Source organism: Emydura macquarii, unplaced genomic scaffold, assembly GCF_026122565.2.
Source record: "Emydura macquarii macquarii isolate MOO-44397 ecotype Brisbane River unplaced genomic scaffold, CSIRO-AGI_Emac_v2 contig_1027, whole genome shotgun sequence".
Classification (NCBI taxonomy): Eukaryota; Metazoa; Chordata; order Testudines; family Chelidae; genus Emydura; species Emydura macquarii.
The window spans coordinates 7095266-7121461 of NW_027131164.1; the positions used below are offsets into that span (position 1 = coordinate 7095266).

The window sequence follows — 26196 nt, forward strand, 5'->3', positions numbered from 1 at the left end:
ATACTTTTGATGTTTATTAAATATAAAGTTTCTTCCTTAATGCTTCCTGGAAACTCTAATGCTGTATGTGGACAGCTGTTTGTGACATAGCTATGTAGTAGCATTTACCAATTCAAAAAACTGTCTGAACATCTTTTAGTTTTGTTTTCAGCATGAGTAACCTAAACATAATGAATAAACTTGCTCTCAAATTTTTCGAACAATTATTTTATCTTTAGTAACATGTAACATGTCCATATCATAATTATATTCTCTCTACATACTGTTTCTGAAACAGACATTCTTATTCTAAGCATATTACACATCCATCCAGCCCTCCTTTTTACAGCCCCCGGGGATTTAAATCCCAGATTTGACAGGTAACTCAGTCTTGTTGCTAAGCAGCTAGTTGGTCCACATGTAAATGCAATAATGGAAATTCTCTCAGCTGCAAAAATGGAAAGTTCTTGTCTCTAAAAAGCAGATGTTTATAAAACAGCTGGAGACTGAGTAAGTGGCAATATTAGGTAAGCAACATTTTTTCCAACCAAAATGCAATCTTTAGTCCTCAATCATCCAACCTGACACTCTGCTACCTATACAATATAGAGAGCTAGGATAAGGAGATAATAGTCAGCATTTTATTAAGGAAATTGTAATGCATTCATCATTGTAGTTAGACCCCCATATGGTTACCAATGAAATATATCATCTTCCATTTTATTTAATGGGTGTGTGACACTGATAGGCCAGGTGCCAGCTCTCGTCAAGACTGCAGGCATTAGCTAAGATTGCCAAACTCACAGATGGGGACTGTCTGTGACTCCATGGTGAGACTGCTACAGTGATCCAGGAGTTCAAATTTGTTTCTGGCTTGGTGAAATCTAATTATAGAACATACCACTAGTTTGGGGTATTTGCCCTGTTTTTGACAGTCTGCCCAGAGGTCGGCACTCGTGGTCATGAGCCACTCCAGAGAGCATGACAGGGTGAAATTTTGGCTTCACTGAAATCAGTAGCAGAACTCCCATTGACTTCAACAGGGCTAGGATTTCAGCCATTGGCTTTTTTTAATAATAGCATATATATAAACAAGTGTGTGTGTGTGTGTGCTCTCAGAGCCATCAAAACTTATGTGTGTGTGTGAATCCAGAGCTAACTGTTTTGTCACTACACCTGTTTACAGTCAGATCTCTGTTTCAGTGTATGCTATGTTAGTTCCAGATCCACCATGCAGCAGCATGAATTACACTGAAGTTTCTATATAGAAAGTCTTATTTTTAAGGCATCTTTCATCCAGAAGGATCCAAAAGTGCTCTCCTGGATTTAAAAATGATCCAAGTCAGAGAGGAAGCATGTAACTTCAAGGGACTACTCCCACGCTTAAAGTAAAGCACATGCTTAAGTGCTTGTTTGATTGTAGACAGAATTCAGCATCTTGGAGAACTGTGCCCAAGTTCATCATTGCAGACTTTTGACCCAATCCTGCATTCTTCGGGCACCCAAAAGTTAGTGGGTGTTTCGGGTGTTCAAAAAAATGCAGACGCACACTGTTTGAAACATTCTACACAACAAGCCAAATTCATTACTGATGAGACTCTACTGACTTATGCCAGAGATTACCTTCGCCTCTTCTATATACCCCTATGCCCTCTTGGCCTAAGGCACTATATAAAACAAATTTGGAATTTTATTATTTATTTCTAATGTTACTGCTTTTGACGCAGGAAGCAAGCTGTACAAGAGTCACTTCTAGTGCCCAGTTAAATGACATGCTTTGAAGCTAACAGTATATCAGCTCTTTAGGGTATTTAGGGTAAAAATGATATTTTCATTGCCAGTGTTAAATATATCAACATGATGCTGTGGAGGCTAAATTTGTTTTTAAAATGTCTCTGCAGCCTAAAATAATCCTCGAACAGGACATTCTCAGAAGATAGCTGAGATGTCTCTCAGGACCTGTCTACACTGGGTGGTTTCATCTATGCAAGATACACAAGTTATGTTACGTAAGTAACGTAATTGACATACCTTTCATCAAGTAGCCTGCGTTGTCTGCACTAAACTATATGGATGGGAGACTCCCATAGCTTACTCTTCTCGTTCTGGTGGAGTACCAGCGTTGGCTTGGCAATTGAGTGAGCGAGTCTTCACCAGATTCTCTCAGTCAATTGCCTTTGCATCGATTACTGCGGTGCCGACTGAGCCCACAGTGTAGATAGGCCGTCAGAAGCAGTCCCTCTAACTCAGGGCTGAGGCACAATGGTCAAGCAGAGTGGAGACAAACAAGCACTGTGGTCCAGGGGATAGGGCACTAGAATACAATACATGAGATCTTACTCTGCCACTGTCCTGCTGTGTGATCTTAGGTTAGTTATTTCAGTGCTATTTCCCTTCCCACCTTTTGGCTGGCTGAGGCATGGACTGTCTCTTAATATGTGTTTGTACAGTGCCTAGCACACTGGGTTTCTCTAGGATCTACTTTACTCGAAATAATTTTTAAAAAATAATTTAGTCTGCAGTGTTGTCCACATGAAACATTTCAGAAGCACCAAATCCATTCATTAAACGTTTATATAGACTTGCTTATTCACACATTGCTAAACAATAACAAGTTTTACTGAATTCAACTCCGGATCACTGCAAAAGGGTATAAGTAACAGTTTTTTCTATTCCCCACATTTTGTGGCAGGTTTTATTTATTATAATTGGACAAAATTAATTTATGATTTTTTCCTTATAAACTTAATGTTTTGTCAGCTTTAGTTGCTCATTCTCTAAACTCATTTCGATCAACTACATCACCTAATCACACTTTTGGTAGCAAACAATGTGATGATTTAGCAAATATTTGTGCTGAAATTCTCTATCTCTGTAAACAGGTGATGGGCCACTTCCTTCAATTTAGTTTCACCCATTTGCATTGCATCCATCAATCGTATCATCTGGATGCCCACATAAGTAATGTTACAATTGAACTGCACCTTTCCTAATCCCAGTTCCCAACAGACAAATAAAAACAGATATTATTTTACACAAACAAATCTGTTTTAAAATGGTCTGATTTTTAAAGGCTTGTACGAGAAATGATCAGTTACATTGCAGCCTCTAACAACTAGAAAATACAGTGCTTAGCATTTGCATAGTGTTTTTCATCTTACAGTGCTGTACAAACATCAGGCTTCACAATACTGAAGTCGGGAATGTAAGGAAACACTATTTTGTCTATGTATTGTAATTATACTGTCTTATTAAGAATTTCCTGGTTTCTGCCTTGTAAAGTAATTATTGTAATTATCATAAAAGCTAATAAAATGTCACAAACAGCTTTTTTTGCTTTGTTTTGTACTATGAATCAACATTAACCAAGGAACTAATTTACAGCCTACCATGAAGAGACATTTTTTTCAGGTATCTCAACTTCTATTTTTTCCTCTTGTCTAAAGCCTATTTAGCAATTTGGGGCTTGAGCTTACTTCTGTTGAAGTCAACAGGCGATTTGGCCACCAACACCAATGGGAACAAGACCTGGCCCCTTATTTCTAGCAAACAAGTTCAAGAATAAATGGTAATAAGAATAAATAAGAATAAATGCCTTAAGTGTTTACTAAATGTTTGCAAAGTGCTTTTATGAGACCTTTGAATGAAATGTCCTACATATGTTCAAAGCAACATTATTAAGACATGATTGCTTGTGTGTCCTTTCACAGGGGGAAAAAGAAGTTGTAAACTATTTTTCTCTGAAATACTTCCAGTAACCATAATACCTGGATGTTCAGGTACTAAGGTGATAAAGTCTATATAGATAACCAGACAGAAGTGTTTCACAATGTCTGAATTGCAACAGGCTTCTAGATCATTAAAAATGCAGCCAGAAAAACCTAAGCTATGTCACTGAAAGTCTTGGAGAATGAGAAAGATGATAGTTCGATTAGCTTCTAGGAGGGACTTCCTTATATGTCTGTGACTGACTGAAGGCAAACTCTGAAAAGAGTCCCAGTTAGTTTTCCTTAGCTATAAGGATAGGAGTAGTGATGTGAATCTCAAAAATTAAGGGTGTAAGATGTAGGAATAGGAGAGGACCTAGGGCTTCAACAAGCATGCTGTGGATTCCAGAGGAGAAAAGGAAAAGATATAAAGTAACTGAATTCTACAGGCCTGATTCTCCTCTCACATTGGAGTAAATCTCAAGTCAAGGAAGTTACAGTGGTGTATAACCAACATAAGGGAGAAGAGCATCAGATTCTATATTTGGATTTTCTGAGATACCTGAGTTTCTGATAGATCCTAAAAATACACACAAGTAAACTGCCTTCCAGGCATATCCAAAATACATAGTTGTCTCTGACTCCCTGAAAATGACTGCCTTGAATGGTACCAGGCTTTCTTGTATTATTCTCCACCACAGCCATAAGCTTATAATTACTGACTAGTCAGCAGCTAAATTGTTGTAACATTAAAACCATCCAAAGATGTTTCATAAACAGAGCTTCATTTATGTCCATGGGCTCTAATGCACCTTAATATTGGCTCTCTTCCTTCTCCCCCTCTCCCACTTAAATCTTTATTATATTCTTAAACTTCTCCACAGTTAACTGATGGATCATATGGGTTGGAATTAGCTAGGCAAATCCACTTTTACTGTTATGATTGTTTGTAGCACAGTAATGCCAAAGAGTTTACAATGTGAATAGACATGACAAACGTAGAATGGGAAGGGAACAGTGAGATGAAGTGACTTGCCTAAGGTCACACAGGAGGACAGTGTCAGAGCCAGGTAACAGAATCGAACTGAACTGGGTCCCAGTCCAGTGCTCTGCCTACTGATCATGCTGCCTCTCAAAATGCTATTTTCTAAAAGTTCCTTAATTCCTGAACACAACCACCATGGTTGGACATTGTCCTTAAAAGCTTGTTCACCTGATGGCAACAAGTGCCATCAACAGTGATTTTCCATACTGCTTTTCTCCAATGGGTAGCCAGCAATAACATGCTGCTGGTTGTAGATATTTTGAGTGACACTGGCAGTAGAAGAGGCTCTGACTCAGCAGATGTAGTAGAATAATTTATGTCTGGCAGATAAACTAGTCTCATAGGCTCTGCAGGTTTTTCTAGAGGACTAGAGACTCTTCTGCCCCAGAAGTTACAAGCACTTACGTGAGACCCGAGTTCAACTCCTTCCTCTGCTGGATGAGGAGAAAGAATTTGAACAAGAATCTTCCACTTCTCAGGAAAGAGTGCCCTTGGTATAATTCTGGGGTGGATCTCTCCAAGTAAGTTACAGCAGCCCCATGGACTGTAGCACTTCTCAGAATCACTGCAATAACACGTACTGTGGCCCCACTCCAACATGTCCCAGACCCTCCTCTGGAATGCCCCCATGCCAGGTCTGAAGAGTTCCTCCTCAGTTCTTGAACCATGGAAATACTCCCCTTGGCACACACAGGGATTTTAGAGTACTTTTATGCCACTCCAGACTTTTACTTGGCATGAAAGGGCCAGTGCACAGGTGGGGATCTCACCCCTTATTGCAAACTTTCATTCACTTGAGTACTCTTTATTCACATGAGACATTCCCATTGAAATCAGTGGTCTTTACAAGATTAAGCCCTTCGTGCCTTTCTCCAACTCACAATACTGTCATTATTCTACTCACATTCTACCAAGCTGGAATCTGAAGCGCAGCCCAGGTTACGCTTGCAGTGTATAATGTACGGGTGCATAAGCCCAGAATGGGTGAAACTGAAGGAAAAGAATGGGAGGAGCCACTCCACGAAAACAAAGAAAAATGGCTCATGGATAGAAAACTGAAACACATCACTTGTCAAAGTGAAAGACACCCTAAGGCAAACCCTAACCTTGGCAGTAATACAGGAGTAATATTTTCACAGGGATGAACTGTTCTTGAGCAATTTTTTCCCCACATATAAAGCACAAACATATTTTTATTCAAACAGGTATATTTGACAACCTCTTTATTTCTGGAATAAATACACTTATTTGTGCCCATTCAAGAAAAATTTCACTCGGCACTGAACTCAGAATAATCCATTGGATTGGTTCAGGTTCTTATTTCTAGTTTCCTGTGCACTGTGTGATATGGTGAAGGCAGAAGGCAGTAGAAGAGTGCTCCTATTTGTAAACTAGGAAAGGTGGGCGGGCGTGAGCCCCAGAATGCTCCGGGCTTTGTTCCCTGCTGACTCACTCAGAGCCACTGGGGGCAATTAGGAGCAGCTGAGGCTGATTAGTGATCAGCCAGGTGCTCCATAAAAGGGCTCCGCCCCAAACACACAGGGCACGAGCTGGAGGAAGTAGGAGTGCTGTGCTGTGGTGATAGGAGTGCTGAGCGGTGGTGATAGGAGTACGGAGCTGTGCAGAGGAACGAGCTGGACAGCAGAGCGCTGTGGTGGAGCAGTGAGGAGGAAGGTACCAGCTCCAGAAGCCAGAAGGACTGAAGGAGGGGGAAAATTAGCCCAGGGGAAGAGTGTGCCGTCTGGAAAGCAGTACCAGCAGCACATAGCTGCTTCTTATAGGGCCCCTGGGCTGGGACCCGGAGGAGCGGGTGGGCCCGGGTCCCTACCCCCTCCCTGTGGGAAGACGGGGTGACGGGCAACTTCCTGGCCCACTACAAGCAGGAAGGTGCGAGACCCACTGAGGGAAGCCGGCCATCAGCCACAACTGTAATACTTTGGTCTTATTTCAGTTGTTGGGTTCAGTATATGGATGCTGTCAGTGGCTTGTGACATACAGAAAGTTGGATAGATGATCTGGTGGTCCCTTCTGGCCTTAAACTCTATGACTGTATGACTCTCCCAACTAATGTCCTCTTTTGTAAGATCTCCATCAGAAGGTTGTGCTAAAGTAATCATTTTCACAAAAATCTGCAGTTCTGGTTAAGCGTGAAGTGTCACTTTTACCAGGAAAGCACAGTTTTGGGACTGAATGTGTTGAATTTTCACTCTGGAAACAAACTGAAAAATGTCACACCTTTGTCTCAAGAAAAAATTCATCATTTGCACATACAAATGGTGTGATTCTTACAGCAAAATGTATCTGAACATTCAAAGCATGTGCTGTTCTCTAAGGGTCCAGAAAGGAATGTCAAGTGAAAATAGAACCTGGAAACAGTACAATGGGTCTGATTCTCTGTTCATTTACATATTGGTTTTACACTGGAATAACACCAACTACTGATTTACACTGCTGTGAAAGTAAAATCAGACCCATTGGATACATTAGTTCCGGACAGCTATCACCCTCCTCTTATGTAGAAAAACTCCCAGGGGGAGGGGGAGGATACAGGGAGGTGGTTCTGGGTGCAATGCCTCCAGCATAATGATGACACTCTACTATGTCTTTGTGCAGCATTGAATAGGGACGGTGCAGTCAATCTGCCTTCATACATCAAGGCAAAAAGGCATCCTTTAAAAAGTGGAAGTTAAATCCCATTGAGGAAAATAGAAAGGAACATAACCTCTGGCAAATGACATGTTAAAAGTATAATTAGGAAGGTTGAAAAAGAATTTGAAGAACAGCTAGCCAAAGAATCAAAAAGTAACAGCAAAAATATTTTAAGAACATCAGAAGCAGGAGGCGTGCTAACCAACCGGTGGAGCCACTGGACGATTGAGATGCTAAAGAAGCATTCAAGGAAGATACTCTGCTACTGTAGAGAAACTAAATGAAATCTTTGCATCGATCTTCATGGCTGAGGATGTGGGGGAGATTACCAAACCTAACTCATTCTTTATAGGTGACAAATCTGAGGAACTGTCCAAGATTGAGATGTCAGAGGAGGTTTTGGAACAAATTGATAAATTAAACAGTAATAAGTCACCAGGACCAGATGGTATCCACCCAACAGTTCTGAAGGAATTCAAACGTGAAATTGCAAAACTATTAACTGTAGTATGTAACACATTTAAATCAGCTTCTGTACCAGATGACTGGAGGCTCCAGAGTCGATCCTGGCAATTACAGGCTAGTAAGCCTAACTTCAGTATCCCAGGCAAATTGGTTGAAACTATAGTAAAGAACAGACACATAGATCAATATGATTTGTTGGGAAAGAGTCACAGTTTTTGTAAAGAGAAATCATGCCGCACCTATCTACTAGAATTCTTTGAGGGGGGTCAACAAACATGTGGACAAGAGTGATCCAGTGGATATAGTGCACTCAGAATTTCAGAAAGCATTTGACAAGGTCCCTCACCAAAGGCTCTTAAGCAAAGTAAGCTATCATGGGATAAGAGGGAAGGTCCTCTCCTGGATCAGCAACTGGTTAAAAGATAGGAAACAAAGGGTAGGAATATATGGTCAGTTTACAGAATGGAGAGAGGTAAATAGTGGTGTCCCCCAGGGGTCTGTACTGGGACCAGTACTATTCAACATATTCAGAAATGATCTGGAAAAAGGGGTAAAGAATGAGGTGGCAAAATTTGCAGATAATACAAAACTACTAAGATAATTAAGTCCAAAGCGACAGTGAAGAGTTACAAAGGGATCTCACGTGACTGGGCAACAAAATGACAAATGAAATTCAGTGTTGATAAATGCAAAGTAATGCACATTGGAAAACATAATCCCAACTATACATATAAAATAATGGGGTCTGTCAACATTAGCTGTTACCACCCAAAAAAAGAGATCTTGCAGTCATTGCGGATCATTCTCTGAAAACATCCACTCAACATGCAGTGGCAGTCAAAAAGCTAACAGAATGTTGGGAATCACTAGGAAAAGGATAGTTAATAAGACAGAAAATATCATATTACCTCTTTATAAATCCATAGTATGCACACATCTTGAATACTGCATGCAGATCTGGTCACCCTATCTCAAAAAATATATATTGGAATTGGAAAAGGTACAGAAAAGGGCAACTAAAATGATTAGAGGTATGGAAAAGCTTCCATATGAGGAGAAATTAATAAGACTGGGACTTTTCAGCTTGGAAAAGAGATGACTAAGGGGGAATATGATATAGGTCTATAAAATCATGACTGGTATGGAGAAAGTAAATAAGGAAGTGTTATTTACTCCTTCTCATAACACAAAAACCAGGGGTCACCAAATGAAATCAATAGGCAGCATGTTTAAATGAACAAAAGGAAGTATTTCTTCACACAATGCACAGTCAACCTGTGGAACTCCTTGCCAAAGAATGTTGTGAAGGTCAAGACTATAACAAGGTTAAAAAAAGTACTAGGCAAGTTCATGGAGGATAGGTCCATCAATGGCTATTAGCCAGGATGGTCAGGGATTGCTCTTTGCCAGAGGCTGGGAATGGCCAACGGGATGGATCACTTGATGATTACCTGTTCTATTCATTCTCTCTGAAGCACCTGGCATTGGCCATCTTGGAAGACAGGATACTGGGCTAGATGGACCATTGGTCTGACCCAGTATGGCCATTCTTATGTTCTTATGTGGTCTTGGATGACAGCTAGCAGCCCAAGGCTCAACCCAGATAAGGCAGAGGTGATGCTGGATTTGGGGAAGCAACAAGAAGAGATGGCAGGTGTAGCAATGGTCCCTTTGACTGAAAGAGTATCCCTTGCTTCTGTTACCAGAGTTTGCATCATGGAGATCCTGTTACATCCCTGGCTGCTTCTGAATGTCCAGTTTGCAGCTATAGCAAGAGTGCTTTTTTTCCATCTTTGCATCATTAGAATATTATGACTTTAATTGTGGAAGTGTAGCTCACTATGGTCATTCACTCCTTTCTCATCTCCATATTCATATTCCTGATTGTCTCCATAACATTTGATACAGTCAGTGATAGAATCCCACTCGCAGACATGGTAGGGATTAGCATGATTGCACTGAGGTGTGCTTCAACCGTTCACCACCCAGGCCTCATCCAGATGATGGGAACCAGCTCCTCCACTTTCCAAGTTCTCATCTGTCTTGCAAGGATCCATTGTCTCCCCCATCCTTTTGAACATCCATGTGAAGATGCTGAGGCAAACTGTGAAACAGTAACATCTAGCTCGGCACCACATGCACTCCAATGCAAACTGCACCCACCCCCAGATATCCAAGGACACTGCTGAGATCAGGAACTAGATGAAAACAGCTGGCTGAAGTTAATCATGGAAAGACACGTAATGCAGGTGGGCAGAGGGAAGTATTCTGAAGTGCTCTGCAAGTGCACTCTGCATGTCTTATTTCATGATGTTTTGGAGGATTTTGGCTACATAATTTCCTGTCTTAATTGTTAGGTATTTAGACATCTCCATCATTATAGTTACATAGCCTAATTAGATAATTATTTGTTCTGAAACATAAAAATTAGGGCATACAATTACCACATTAGTAAATAGCTACATATTTAAATAAAGGTGCATGGAAAAAAAATTACTTGAAGAGGGAGGTAGCGCTAAAGGAAAAGAATATTTCCCTTTAAAGAAAGCCAACACATTGTGCTTGGCCCTGGTATGACTGAGTAGGACACAACAGTAGTCCCCAGCACTCAAGGAAACTCAGTGACTGCTCCTTCTAGTGTTTTCTGGGGAACCATGTCATCATGCCTTTTACAGAAGTTAGTGTTGGTACCAAACCAGAAACTTGTATCCAAATACTACCAAACATTGGAAACTTTTTCATAGCTAGACCCCAAACCACAGAGAAGTTACATGACTTGCTTTAGGTGAGTCAAGGTGGGTAAGATAATATCTATTATTGGACCAACTTCTGCTGGTGAAAGAGACAGGCTTTCGAGTTACACAAAGCACTTCTTCAGGTTCCAGAAATCTACTTAGAGTGTCAGAGCTAAATACATGGGGGAACAGAGTGTTTAGCACGAGTAGTCAACACATATTCAAAGGGACCATTTCAAAGTGTGGTGCATACCAAGATGTTGGGCATGCTATAAGAACCACATACAGGCCACACAGTGAGTTAGTGGCAGAGCTGAGAATCTGACAAGTTCCATATTCTTGTTACTGACACACTGGGTCAGATCTTCAGCTGATGTAAACTGGCATAGCTCAATTGACGTGAAGCTACACCAGATAAGATTCTGACTCTCTGCCTTTATGTGATGCTGTATAACAGACATTAACATGGCTTTAATTTCTGCTGAGGTTTTTGTCCCAAATCTAGGCTATTCAATGTACCATTAACCTTGAGCCACAAACTTCAAGAGAGTGGACACTGCAAAAGGTATCTGGTGAATCTCCAAAGGCAGAATGCAGTTATTTCTCTATAACATCTCTTGACATATTTACTGCTCAGTATCGGTTAAATGAAGGAAACACTGGAGGTGAAGGACCATGGGTTGGAGTGAGGTACCACTACTGCTGCAAGGGATTGCAGACTGGGAAATAAGAGAGAGAAATGGCATACATGAAGGAAGAAGTGCCAATCTCTTTACAACCTAGTCAGATTGACAGTAACATTTCTTTAAGGAAAAATTGGGCAAAACTAATTCAGAATGAACTGTGAGGGGAACGGAGTAGAAAGACATTGCTAAACCTTAATAATGAACAGTAGGTCTGGGAGACACTCTCCCTAGCCCTTTTGCACCTCAGATAAAAAAAGCTATAGATGTGGTGCATTCTACATATGATAGGAAGAATCCAGGGTGAGGAGAATAAGTACAGCCTGAAATAGCTCATAGGTAGGTTTGGAAGAATTTGATTTTTATTTTGCTTATAATTTTGATGGGCAATACAGGTATTTATTTTTAAGCATTTTCTCAAGTTTTATCAAACTTAAATTTTCACAGTTGTAGGAAATTGTGAGGGGATCAGACAATGGGGGCAGGAGTCAGACAATACTTATTTATTAATAGCAGATGCTGAGATTCAAAAAGTTAAAGCTTTATAACCATTCAACCTTCAACATCACATATATAAATATACAAAATAAATATCTTTAAATCGAACGCTAATACATTCTCAAACAGCAGTTTTCTTATTTTGCCTAACTGTAAATGTCTATTATTTTTATGGAAATATTTTTTCATTGTTTTTTTCTGTAAAGTGAAATCAATGTTTACCTACATCCACTGATAAAAATCTAATCCGGCCAAGCCTACTCATAGGACTTTGTTGAAAACTGATGGCAAGACCCATACAGGATATCATGGCAATGTCTGACTCTGTTTCATTGACTGTCTTATTTAAAAGTGTTAGTTTTTAAATAATCCCAACTAGATTTTGATGTTAACTCCTCTCTGAGGTAAATAGGGAGGTGTTGGTTTACACCTCTGCTTCTGCTTCTCTGGATTAGAGAGAGATTTTATTGAAGGCTGTACGTTCACTTCGGAAGGGAGGGCTATCTCTGCAATCAACAGGCCTGAAACTCCTTATATAGTGTGGATTCCACATAAACCACTCCTGAAAACAATGCAGGATCCAGCATTTTCCACTGGCTCTTGAAATATCAGCATATTTTTCTCTATACTGAATTACCTTGCTTTTATCACTTTATCTTCCAACCTGCATTTTTTCTTCGGTATTGTTTTGTTGTGCTTGAGCATACAATTAAGAGAGCAAACTGTCATGCTAAGTAAGTCATCTCAGCTGAGCAATTAATAGGTTTGTTGGTGAAAACAGGCAATTCATGTGACCTTAATTAAGCATGAAAAGAGTGGAATTTACTCTGATTGAGTAAAAATAAAGTTGATATTCAAAGGTCTTGGGACTGTTCAGACTAAGATTAGTAGAAACCTGATCTGAATCTCAGCTACAGCCTACATAATAAAAAAAAAAAAGGCATCTAAGATGATGCCTAACCCAGCACTTGATTGTTGTACTATGCCACAGAACTTCCTAAAGAGGCATAACTATTTATTAACCTACCTACCCAGAAGAACACCCATCACAGTGATATAGGAGTACTGCACAAAAGAGAATAAAGCCACCAAATACCTCCTCCTTATTCCCTCCCACCCTTGTCCCCTGAAACACACTCTTTCCTCTTCCCGTATTTGTTGCAAGTTTTATTTTGGCTGAGGGGAAGCTAACTTGAAGTGCGGAGTTTTGGAATTCACACTAAAAGCGGTGAGATTTGTGGTTATCATAATATTCTCCAGTAAGTGAATTCCACAATCTTAAGACATGTTCCTGAGAAAGCCCTGCCTTCAGCTCTTACTACTATTGAAGTACTACTTGGGCTTGAAGTTTCATTGTCCTCAAGAAATGTAATTCTCAGGGGAGCCCATCACTATAAGGAGAAAGACATTCTTGGAGGTATTTTGGATCAGTTCCATGGAAGGTCTTGAAGATCTGAGACCTTGAATCTGATCCAGAATTCTACTGAGAACCATCAGGATGATGTGCTCTTGGTGCTTCGTGTTGGTGAACAGGCAGGCTGCTGTATTCTGAACTAACTGAATCCTTTTAATGTTGGATTGTTCAGACATAGGTATTGTGAGTTGCGACAGTCTCTCCCAGAGACCACAAAGGTGGGGATCACATGGCCATTTGGATTCCTAACATGTTACTGAGTCCAAAACAAATATTTGGGGCCAAATTCAGCCCTGGTATGAGTGGAGTTATAGTGCTTACATCAGGGCTCCCATTTGCACCTTCTGTAACATGAAGCCTATTTGTTGAGCATATTTTCTGTGTACAAAACAGATACTGAAAATAGACTAATGATACCACAGAAAAAACATTCCTATATTTTTAAACTATCTCACAATACAAGTTTACTCCAGTATTGAGATAAAATGTCTTATGATTTCCTAGTTTCAGAGACTCGTTCAAGAACCCTGTAAAGCTAAACAGCTTTTTATATTTTAAACAAGTAGAAATGCAGATTGTAACATATATGTCACATTAAACTTACTAAAAGACATCAGTTCACCATCTTCACAGTGCTTAAAGTTGTGATCAAACCAAGCTCAGAGGAGATCTAAAATACCAGAAGATGGGCACAACTTTAATTATGAAGAGGCTACCCTTTAAATATAATATAGATCTAGATCCACAGTGCACATCTGGCTACAATCTAGTCATCTTTGCTATAATGAATCTGCTTGTGCTCTTGCAATTTAAAGAGAATGCCCACTGAATCATTCTGGAGGAAAGGAAAACATTTATACTACAAACAAACAAAATGAGATGCTCTTGCATTTGGAGCAATGGACTGGGACTTGGGAGATCTGATTTCAGTTCCCAGATCAGTCACAAACCTGCGGTGTGACCTTGGGCAAGTCATTTAATCTCTTTATGCCTGAGTTCCCCATCTGTAAACTAGAGACTATATACTTCTTTCTCCCACCCTTGGTCTGTTTTGGTTATTTAGAACATTAGCTCTTCAGGAAAGTATTTGTCTCATACTATGAGTATGTTCAGTATCTAGCACATAGATTTTCAACATGGCACTTGAGACTGCCAAGGACAGGTTTCTTTATGGCTAGATGGAGGCAGGGTGGGGTGGGGCAGAGGGTTCTGAAAGTTAAGGAAGGGGAATTCTAAAACTTTTTTTATGTTGTAACATGAGGTCATGAGTGGAAAAAGGTTGTGAACCACTGAGGTATCACAATGGGGCCCTTATCTCCACTGGAGGGCTTTAAGCACTGCTATAAAACAAACAATAAAACAATAACTACACCAAGAAAACTATGGCCTGATTTTGGCAGCACAATTGGGCTTTTACTTTGCCAGTGTTTTTCTGCATTCTCTGTGATTATGTTTTAATGATGGCTTTCTCCCTTACAGCTGCACCACGGCTTTCCTTCTGTTTTATCCTCCAGGGAAATCATAACCTGCACTTATGAATTCACAAGGTTTTGCCATGGAAATAATTGCGACGTTCCAAAGTCATCATTAGCAGTTCTCTGAGGGATCCAACAGGTAGTAAAAGTGAGCTGTAATGGAACAAAGCCCTTTATAAATAGCACCCAATAGCTTTTGTAATTAGCAAACATGCTTTTGAAAAAAAAAATCTAATTTAGAGAGAAGCAAAATGGGAATGAACTTACATTTTTTTTATGTATTTGGATAATTTTCCTGGTGTGGCTTTCCCTCATTAAGGTCTTTTGGAATGGAATGTATGCATGGATGTGTGTTGTTGATTCTGGACACTTTGTGATCAGTGTGGATACCAGTGAGACACGCTACGCCTGATTTGCAGATCAATAAGGTTTAATGTGCAAGGTTTTCTATAAATATACTAGTTAGATACAAAGCCTATAATTAACTACAATATATCATACTCACTAAGCCTGGAGAGCTAAGCAATTGTTACTCAGAAGGCTTTATACAGGAATGACTTTCTTCAGAGCCCCCGCCAGGGAATCAGTGGATCCTCTGGTCCAACCGACAGCACCTTCCATGGAGTCAGTTAGGTGTTGATGGAGCGCCCCCCTTTGTCTAAGTGGTGACTACTTATACCCTTCCATAAACAGCCTTCACCTAATTCTCTCTCTCTCATTATCATATATGCTAATTACCTGGATTGGGTTTCCACCCTTAACTACATTCCATTCTCACCATAATAATTGGGGTTGTCAAAACAACATCTGGTGATAGAAGGGGTGGAGTAAAAATATGCCCTTTGGCAATAAAACAGTGTACCCCAGACATTCAAGGATAACTTGTTGTTCCCATCAGCATTATCTGTGTGCAGCTGCAAGCATACATGTTGTGTATTTTGTCTTATTATGTGCATTGCTATGGAGAAACTGAGACATCTATAAGGTTATTCAGTCTCTGCCAACTCTAAGATGTCATGTTACAGGGATCAGAATAGCCAAACAAGCAAGTGCTGCTATGCTAAGCCTGTAGGACAGTGGTCAAGCAACTCAAATTGTACTGGGCCTCCAACATGTGTGAAGCCTTTTAAATGCTCTTGGTTGGATTATCTTTCCGCTATCTCACCAGGTTTTTAGGGATGCCCATCATTATGGGATCTTAGTGTTTTCCATCCACAAAGATGCTGATCTCGCTTGAAAATCCTGATACTTATTTTGGAGTCTAAACAAGACTTTTTTAAACTATGGATGCTGGCTTTGAAAATCTGATTGTTAGACACTGGTATGAGGATAGATTTCCTAAAGTGTTTCTGAGTCCAAGGTCTACACATAGAGAGAAATAAGGGGATAGGTACATTACATGTATCACCCTCCTCCCCCAGGCACACAAAGAATCGGCTTCAAAATTAATGTTGCCTGATGGGGGAGGGAGATGCGAGGTGCTGCATTCAGCAAGGATAGTCCTTCCACGGGTTTTTCCATGGGAAGAACAGCACGTTCCTGGCTTCTATTTAAGAAATGCAAGAAGCTTCTATTGTGGTTGTCTAATATCCCTAGATGTTTGGCACAACACCCTTGTTGCTAGCGAGGAGGAATATTGATAGTGAATACAGCAATGTTATGGGGAATTGCAGAAAGGCAGTAAGAATCTTGGCATTGCCAATAATATGTTCTTTATGTTAACTAGATTTGTACTAAAAGTAATGTCTTTTCGCAGTTTCTCAGAAACCTATTTAATACAACTTTGGGGGATCAAATATACATTTCATACTGAAAAACACTACTTAGTGATCATTCTATGTCACAGCATACTAACTTTTTATTTGTGCTTTACAGTCTCTTCTTATAAGTGCATTATATTAATTTACCTTTAAACATAATAAATTTACTTTTGCAGAAGGTTTGTGTCTTTATCAGGTATTTGTTACAAATGATTTCATTGTACTTTTATCAAATGTTTAGATATTGATTTAGTATAGAAGGAATATATTTAACATGTTTTCCATCTATTTGATGTATCCTACAAGTTCTCCATGTGCAAAACGGTCAAACAGCATCAATGATGTTAGCTTAAAAATGCAAATAGGACCTGTTGAGAAGAAGTAACTATCTGTTGTATCTAGTCATATAGATTGTGAAGTCTCTAGGGCAGGGACTGTCTTTGTTTTACTTGTTTGTATACAGTAGCCCTGATTGGAGCCTTTAGGCCCCACCCCAGAATAAATAAATAATAATAATGGCTTCTTATCCGATTCCTATTTAAAAAGGTCATTACGAAATAATTACTATTATCTTTCTCATGGATCCTTTAGATCATATTTACAGATACATACATAGATATGACTTATGACTACATAATGTTATGTGTGTACATTTGCTCGTAAAAAGCATGTGCATACAGTATAACCTACCAAATGTACTGTCATATTGTTTAGGAAGCTTCTCAGAATTCCAGGAGTGATCTTTACATATAGATGAATTGTTCCTGAATGCTTACATCCTGTATGGCATAGACAGGCTTCCCCGAAATAAAAGGCATTCATATCTTCTCTTGCCCCACTCCCTCCAGGGTACTAAAGGAGAACTGGTTCATTGTCATGCATTGGTATACTCATCTAATTTCCTTTAATATTGCAGTGGAATGGAACAAGTGAAAATGTCCAATAAATTGCGACAGCGCAGTAATTCTCTCTAACAGAGATGGACAAGGATTCTCCTAATTTTGTTGTGATGAGACCTCTCTCCCTTGTTCTATTGTCTTGCATACAGTGGCATGAGAAACAGGGGATGGGGAGGCAGCACTTTCAATGCAGAATAGATGGTGACATCTATGGGTGCTGGGATGGGCACCAGGAATGCATGATCCTCACAAGAATCAGAGTTCATAGAAGTGCCCATAGATTGGATGCTTACTAGTGCCTGATCAAAAGCCAAGAAAAATTAATGAAAAGATATTGATTGACTTCAGTGGCCTTTGGCTCAGGCACTCAAAATTCAAGTGAATGATCCAAACCCTGTGGACAGGAAAAACTGGACTGGAAACCTCATGAGAACAGATTCTTTCACACAATTTCTGATAATTCTATTTCCAGTCCTGGCAAAATATTATGAAAGAACAGTTTCTGTATAATGTTTTGGTATATCTGGTAATCGTCACAGGTGAAAATAGTAATGGGTGAAAGAAAAAAAGAAAGCCCACAGCCAAACATTTAAAAAGGTTCAGGTTAAGTTCAGTTCTAAAAACGGACAAAGGTTTATGGAGGTTCACGTTATCTAAATCAGTTCTTCCTTCTCTAACAAGAAGGATATTTAAGATATCATTCCTACTTTATTATATAAAACCAACAATACTTGAGCACTACTGTACAGTTGAAATGGTTATCTTTGTTGCTGAATATTATTATTTTTACAGTAGTGCCTAGATTCCGCAACTGAGATCATCCCCCACTGTGCTAGGCACTATACAAAGGCATCATAATAGCCACTCCCTCCCCTAAAGAACTTACAGTCTAAACATAAAACACAGAAAAAGAATAGGAGAAAGGAAGTATTATTATTTCTAATTTACCGATGAGGAATTGAGGCACTGAGATATTGAATGATTTACAAGATTACACAAGGATCTGTCTGTGGCAGAGCGAGGAATCTCTAGATTCCAGATCTCTAGTGCCCCAGTCCAGTGCCTTCACCACACAAAAAACATCCTTCCTCACTATGCAAGTTATACAGTCTCCAAGAGGTGCAACTTCCCCCAACACTGTTCCGCCTCCATCCCCCATTTTGCCAAACAACACTCCCTGTGTATATATTTGAATGTTTTATTCCTGAGATCCTACAAATATGCCAGTGGGTAGACAAGTATTTTTTATTAAGATTTTGACAAGCTATGTAGTTCCTACATTCCATTTTTGGCATATTACTGGACTTTGACGTGTGGGTCTTAAAATGAGGAAATAGAATTCAGTTGGATCTCAGTCAGGGAATGTGAGGGAGTAGCCCAAAACATGACAACTTACTGACTGTAATTAATCAAACGGTATTATTATATTTTTTCAGAGCAATTTTAATTTAACTCAATGATATGGCTTAATAAAATACATAAATTCATAAAACTTTACCCCCAATTTATTATTTTATACTAGCCTAAGGTGCATTATACCATAATGGCTCTGAATATTTCCTTTTGGCGTTTGCTTTCATAATTAACCCAGAGGTCGGCATGTTCAGTGACCTGGTTCCAAGTAGTATGATGTTATAGGAGCCTATTTTTCACTTAGTATACGCATAAGTCCTGTTATCATTAATGATAATTATGCACACTTGCATAGTATGGGGCATATTTATCCCTGGTATAATCCTGCTTAAGTCAGGATTTAAAGCAGAATGAATTTGGCCCTATAAATTGAAATAAGCTGCATGGAATCACAACATGAATTCAGAATGCCCATGCTTTGGTTCATTACCTCAGGTCTCGAATTTCTCTTTAATGTCTTTTTGTAAATTAATTTTTTACGATTAATATATTATAAACACTAAATAAATACAACCCTTCAGTAAAACTGCTGCTAAAACTATTCAGTAGCATTCAGCTAGTTCAACTCTGTGCGAACAAAGTCTGGGTCCTAACCTTAATAGCCATGACATCAACTGGGTTAAAATCCCAACACTAACCTTCCACCTACAGATCTCTTAAGAGCTGTACATTGAAAGTCAATTGAAGTGCATAAAACAACAACTTTATTGAATCTACAAATTTACAGGCAATATTAAATATTTTTATATGCCAATAATGTCCTCTGAGTTAATTATGAAAGCAAACTGTCTACATATGCACAGGTATAACAGACATATCACTTTTATACAGCACACCCGACACTCATAACAAGTTCTGTAAACAAACATTCTCCACAAAAGGTCTAGTTGCATGAGTGCTATTTGTCTTAAGTTTTGCACAGTCAGGTTCATAAAAGGAACCTCAGCTGCAGTGAATTCAGAGCTGATCTCGGATAACTTCCCCTCCTAATCAACATGCAGGAAAAAAACCACATAACTATTGATGCCACTTCAAACAAAGCAACAAACACTCCATCCACCACAAAGCCTTCGAAGAGTAAAAACTAAAATCAAATGAAAAACAAGGCACTCCCATATACCTATGTAACCAGTGAAGCCTCCTAAGTAACAATTATTACAATTTTTCAATGTATTGTAAAAACAGAATGAAGTCACCAGACGTAAAACTCTGTAAAATTGGCAATTTATATTAACATCACAAGAATATATTATTTCTTGAGACTGTAAAAGCTGTAGCTATATTCCATTGGCTGTGTGTGGAAGGACATTTCTTTCCTTAGATCAATGTTCTGCCACTAACATTCTAATATCACTCCATGATCAGACATTTCCAAGTGTATTGTACAAATCCCATGAGCAGACAGATGCTGACATTTAAGAGAAAATGTAACGCTGAAGTAATCATCTTCCTCATAAACATATTTCAAGAAACCTTCTTAGCTAATATCCAGTGAATACAGCTTGTGAACTTCTTCTCTCCTAACTGGAGGCTCACACTCAACATAAAGAAATCAATGACGAAATCAACATAAATGTTATACATTCTTACCCTTAACATGCATTTCAGAGAACTGGAATGCTTAAAATCCAACAACAAAGCCTTGTGACTTCTTGTAGTGACCCTCTGCTGCAAAAGTCAATTTTCAAATCTGGATTTCTTTCTGTAATCAGGTGTGAATAGTGAATGAGTGTTCCAAACATGGAGAGTAATAGTGTCTTAGAGAGTCAGGGAATGACCTTTCAAAAGCATCTATACATATGAGAGGGAGAGAAACTATAAATTCGTGGACTCATTGAAGTCAATGGGAGTTTGACCACTGACTTCAGCGGAGTCAGGATTTTGCCCTGCATGTAGACATATATATAATTTTAAACCAATAACAAACTAGACTAAACACATAAGAGTTACGTTAAGACAATATTAAAGGCACTTTTAACAAAAGCAGGAATATCCAAACACTGGGGAATCTTACAGCATTTCCAATCTTACAGCATTTACAACTATAACATAAAGGCCCTACAGCTAGTCACCAGTTTTTCCTGTGTGTTGTCAAAGTTCTCATCAATTCAAGCAGCAATGAACCATCATGCTCTGGGATTTATATTCTGCACTATCATTCAACAACAATGGAACTTCTTTCCCCCTGGGGTAAAGCACCTTGTGGAATGACCTCTGAGGATGACTCAGAAACACTTCTGAAAAGCAGAAGTCTTCATGGCTTGGAGATGACTTCAGAAGATAGCCCCTCCCACACAGTCATATCCAAAAATACTTATTTAGATTTTATTCACCCCTTTTTATTTGTAAATTTATCAAACAGGAAGCAATGGTTCCACAACAGTTAAACATCTTGTGTATTTTGCTACACATATATATTTTGCAAAAGCTATTTACTTTTCCTACAGACATGCAGGAGAAATGATAAGATGCAAGTCAATGTAGGACACATGCCAAACAACATCTAAAATGAAGGCAAAGGCAATCAATAATCACTCAATACAAAACACAACACTCTAATGCAGTAATAGAAGGGTTATCACAAAACAACAACTACAGAGTCACAGTTTTCTGGAAGCCAGGACTTTTCAGGACGCTGTTTTAATGCGCAGAAATTAAAGTGCATAGATGGGAGCTTAATTCATACACACTACTAACAGTGTTTGTACTAACAGTGTTTGTACAGTAGCCTCCACCAGCAGAGCGAAGGGAGCTGCTTTATGACATTTGTGTTGATGGTGTGGGGAAATGCAGAAAAGATGGACTGCAGATAAATATAGAGAGTCCTTGCCTACAGAGATCATTATTGAGCTCCAGGCCAGCAAAGCACTGGTAAAATTGACTGCTGGCATTTTTATTGTTCCTCAACCTAACACTGTAATTTTCTGAACTAACTGTTCATCACCCCAATCCAATATTTTTCCTACTTAAAATTACTTTGAAGCCTCTGACCTTCAGGCAGTTGTTCCATTTTAAATGAAAATGTAATTATTTTTGGAATGTGAATAAATGTCTCATGCTGTCTCCAATGTTTCTCCCGTTACAGAATAAATACACAGTAAAAATAAGAAGACACGGTATGTGATAAATCAATGACTAGTAAAAAGAAGGTAACCAGATGTCCTACGTATCCTCTCTCATATTCCAAGGACAAAGGGAAACTTAATGAAAAGTAAAGGCCAAACATTTAAAACATACAAAGAACCTTTTTTTTTACACAACACATAATTAATCTACAGAACTCTATGCCGCAGAACTTCATTGGGGCTAAGAAATTACCGGGAATCAAAAGAGGAATAGACATTTGGATGGGTAATGAGAACATACACAGGATACACATTTTATAAACCAATGGCACTATATGTGGTATAGGATCTGCCAACACGGGTCATCTTGCAGGATTGGGGCCATAACCCTCCGTCCTCCTTCCAAGCATAAAACAACCCCTGATTTACAGGGTTTAGGAAGAATCTTCCTACTTTGGGAAAATTATATCCTTCCTCTAAAGCGTTTGCAACCGCTCACTCTCAGATACAAGATATTGATCTATCTGGACCATTGGTCCGATTACTATAGCAATTCCTATGTACATACCTGGCTGCTCCTTGTCAGTACAGACTTTAATCCGAATGATAGCCATGAAGGATATTTTTGCTCTACACATCACTCTGATACCCTTCTTGTGGCAGTGCAACAGAAAGCTAATAAATAACATACCTTTACATAAAGCTGCTGAAACTCATCAAGGTTCAGTCTACCACTAGGACAGTCCTTTAGAAATCCTTTGTACCACTGTTTGAGTTCATGTTCGTTAAACTCCGTGCTCTTCACCAGATCCTCCATCACTTCAGGGGCCAGTTTGCTATTCTGTTTCCCCATTCTGCCTTAAGAAAAGCAAATTAAGACAATTAGTCAAGTTGCTGTGATCATTTTAAAACTTGATAGCAACCAAGCTGGAGTATGCTATTGAAAACCTTGTTTTGTATTCACTGAAGCTTTCAACCAAGGCTGACTCCATGCTCTCCCTGATTATTTGGAAGCTAAAACTATATTTAAATAAGTGTTAGGCTGAATTGGAGAAAAACTTAGAAATTCATCTTTCAATTAAAGCTCTTAAATGCTGCAGAGAGACTGCTGAGTTTGCTTTCAAAATAAATGAGAATTTGTCTAATCTTTTTATCTTTAATAATAATTTAATATAAAGATTCACCCACTTTTGTTTTTTGAGAGGACTAACAGGTTCTTCCTATACGTGGTTACCATCATATTAAAAAGTGACCTTTCTTTTAGTAATCTTGAAGAGCGGTTCCTAACCATTCCTTGTATAGTCAATGATGAGAGAATGTTCCCTAGGCTGACAATGTTATTCATCAGCGCTATGGTCGGTTGAAAAGGATCTCGTAATTCATCTTTTCTTTGCATTTTAATTCATACATTTCACAGATTCACAGATTTGATATTATTCACAGGTTTCTGCAGGATTTCTCTTTATCCTTACCTTAAACCCCTACTCTGACACCAATTCAATGATTGACAGACTCTTTACAATGTATGGCCCCAATCCTTCAAAGGCTTCCACATATATTAACCTGTGTTTGTAAGCAGTCCCATTGAAGAGCATGGGACTACCCTCACGCATGAAGTTAAGCACAAGTGGAAATCTTGGCAGGATCAGGCCCTGGAATACACTTCACTCTTGCAATATGGAGTGTTCTGCGGTATATTAGTAGGACTACATTTTTCTTCTGATAATATTAGGTCTTTTTTTGTTAAATCAACATTGACTAGTAAAAATAATTCTTCCCCCCTCATTTTTGACTTTCTTGCTCATTTTTTTAGATAACCACGTTATCCCAATGTGCATTTTTGCAATTATCAAGACAGTGGGTGAATGACAGTATTGCCATTTCCTGTCCTAAAGTCTTAGGGCCTGATCTTGCAAGCCCAGCTTACCTGAGCAACCCTCACTCACAGAAGTAATCTCATAGTAAGAAGGGGTGAAGCCCTTACAGAACCAGGAGCGAGGAAAAGAGAGCTGGGTTGGCTACCCACATTGTCAGAGACAGGGAAGGGTCTTCTGTTCTCTGCAAAGGGTTTTGATAGGGAAGCCCTCTGTAAAATCCTTGGATCCCTCCCAGTAGAGAGTCAGAGTTGAAGGGCTGATGAGGAAGGGTCTCCTGGAAGAACCTGGGCCTGCTATAAGGCATATGAAGTATTTTGAATGTGTAAATGAACGAACACCGTCTTACGGAAAGACAACCTTTGTTATTCTTTTGATTTTTTTTATTTAAAATAATTTTTGATACTTTTACTGAAAGTCTCTGAAGTGTGTCATGCTGATTTTTAGAAACTCTCTCTTATACTGGTAAGTCTGCCATTCTAGCTGTGGACCAGCTCAACAACACAAAGCCTTGTCTGGGACTCTTTCTATATGGTGTCTTAAGCACCCATAGTATCACATTCGAGTCACCTGTCAACTTCCGGTCAGGTTCTTCACAGGGTCATCCCACCCTTAACACCAAATTGTGGCAGAAAGGCTATCCAAACAAGTCAGTGGCATCCAGTTCAAAGAGGCTTAGCAAACAAAGTACCAAACATTCTTTTTAAATAAAAGAACAAAGGCTACTTTTCCATAACAAAATGTCAATCCATTTACCCACTTAAAGTACTGTGTATTTCTCATAACTGCCTGAAGTGATCCTTCCTCACCAGCCCTTCAACTCTGACTCTCTAGTTGGGAGACAGCCAGGAGCTGCAGAGAAGAGAAGTCCTTCCCATCTCTCTGGGTGATTGACAGTTTGGCTGACTTTTTCTCACTCCCAGTTCTATAAGGGCTTTACCCCATTACACATATTGAATTCAAGTTAACCTGGTTAGTATGAACCCAGTCTGATAAAGTGCTAAGATCCTCCTAGACAGTGCTAACTACCCTCAACCTCCACTGACTTTCATGGGTATGAAAGGTGCTCCTCACCTTGCAGGATCGGGTCCATGTAGTCTTTCATTCACAACCTGCTCCTATCTAAGTCAATAGCAAAACGTCCATTGGTATGTAACAAAAAAAAAAAAAAAACACTGGAAAATACAGGGCCTGATTCTCCACTCACTTGTGCCTAGGGTAGTCATTTATATCTGTTCACTGCAGGATTAAAAAACTACCATTCTGATCTGATAACCTTTAACACTCACTCGGTCCCCTCTCTGCACAGGTGTAAATGATGACACAAAATACAAGACCATAGAGAGAATCAGGTCCCTAATGAGAAGCACTGAAGAATATACTGTGGGGAAACAATCCTGAACTGACTGAATAGACAAGTCTTTTCTATCTCTACTATCCATGTGCCCAAGTTAATGTGAAGTCCAGAAATTAACATAAATCTTAAAAGGGAATAAAAACAGACAGCAAAGGAGAATGGAAGTGGAGAAATATAATCATTAATTGCAATATAGTGAACACTCAGTAGATCATTTACATCTGATTACTGTCAACACTTGACCTATTTGTTTATAAATATAGCTCATATCTCAATTCTTTCAACCCTTCCTCCTCTCCATCTTCAAATCTTTTTTTTTTCCTGCAGTATTGTTTTTAAACAAACTTTTCCCATTTTTATATTTAGTTTCTTTCTCATCAAGTGAACTACTTTGTATTCTGCCAATTTCTATCATTTCCCCACAGGTGGCTTTATTGGGACAGGCTGCCATAGTGTTAACCATCCCTTCTAGCTCTGCATCATCCGTGACTGTGCAACCACTCTAGAGCTCTGCTCAGAACCACTTCCCAAGTTGTCACGGTTCTATTAATAATCTTTGTTTATAGTCCTTCCCATTCCACCATGTATCCATCCCATAATATTCTTATCCAAACTAGCTTGTCCCTGGGGCAAATCATAACAATTGGCAAGTCACTTTTGCTAAGACAACACGTGTTTCGGCTACAAGAGCTTTTTTAGACGCCTCAAAAAAGGGGCACATTTTCAAAGGATTGACTGGGTATGAAATGAGTGCTGCAAATACGACCATGTAAAATACTGCAACCAATTGGACTAAAGCATTATTGGCCAGGAATATCCCAAAGGCTTAGGGACAAATCCTGTCCTGTTACACAACCACATTATGGTGCTGCACAGATGTAACTGAATGCACAACTAGACTCACAGTTTCTTTAGGTATTGCCGATATCTAGCAGACAGATCTGGTAACACTCTGCATTTGCTTCCTTTCCTATGTAAAAATCATTAGCTTACCAAAGAAACCCATTTTCAATCTTCTATGTTCTTTGTAAATTTAATAATCCTCGTATGGAACAACTATCAATTTATCAGTATACCCTACAAATGTGTAGAGAAAAAAAACTAATGCCCTTGCATCTTCTCTAATTTAAACCCATGTAAATCATTGAGATCAATGAAGTTACACCAGTTTAAACATG

The 26196-nt window shown here is 39.1% G+C and overlaps 1 protein-coding gene across 2 annotated transcripts in view; it reads right to left on the reverse strand.

Moving 5' to 3' along the window:
• VSNL1 (visinin like 1) overlaps positions 1-26196 on the reverse strand; it is a 125325-nt gene that overhangs the window by 50774 nt on the left and 48355 nt on the right. The window contains exon 2 of one of the 2 annotated variants that reach the window (XM_067544739.1): positions 22479-22641. In XM_067544739.1, the coding sequence (XP_067400840.1) occupies positions 22479-22640 (162 nt within the window). In that variant the 5' untranslated portion in view covers position 22641. Of the gene's footprint in view, positions 1-22478; positions 22646-26196 lie in introns of both variants that reach the window. The other variant, XM_067544738.1, reaches the window with a different exon arrangement.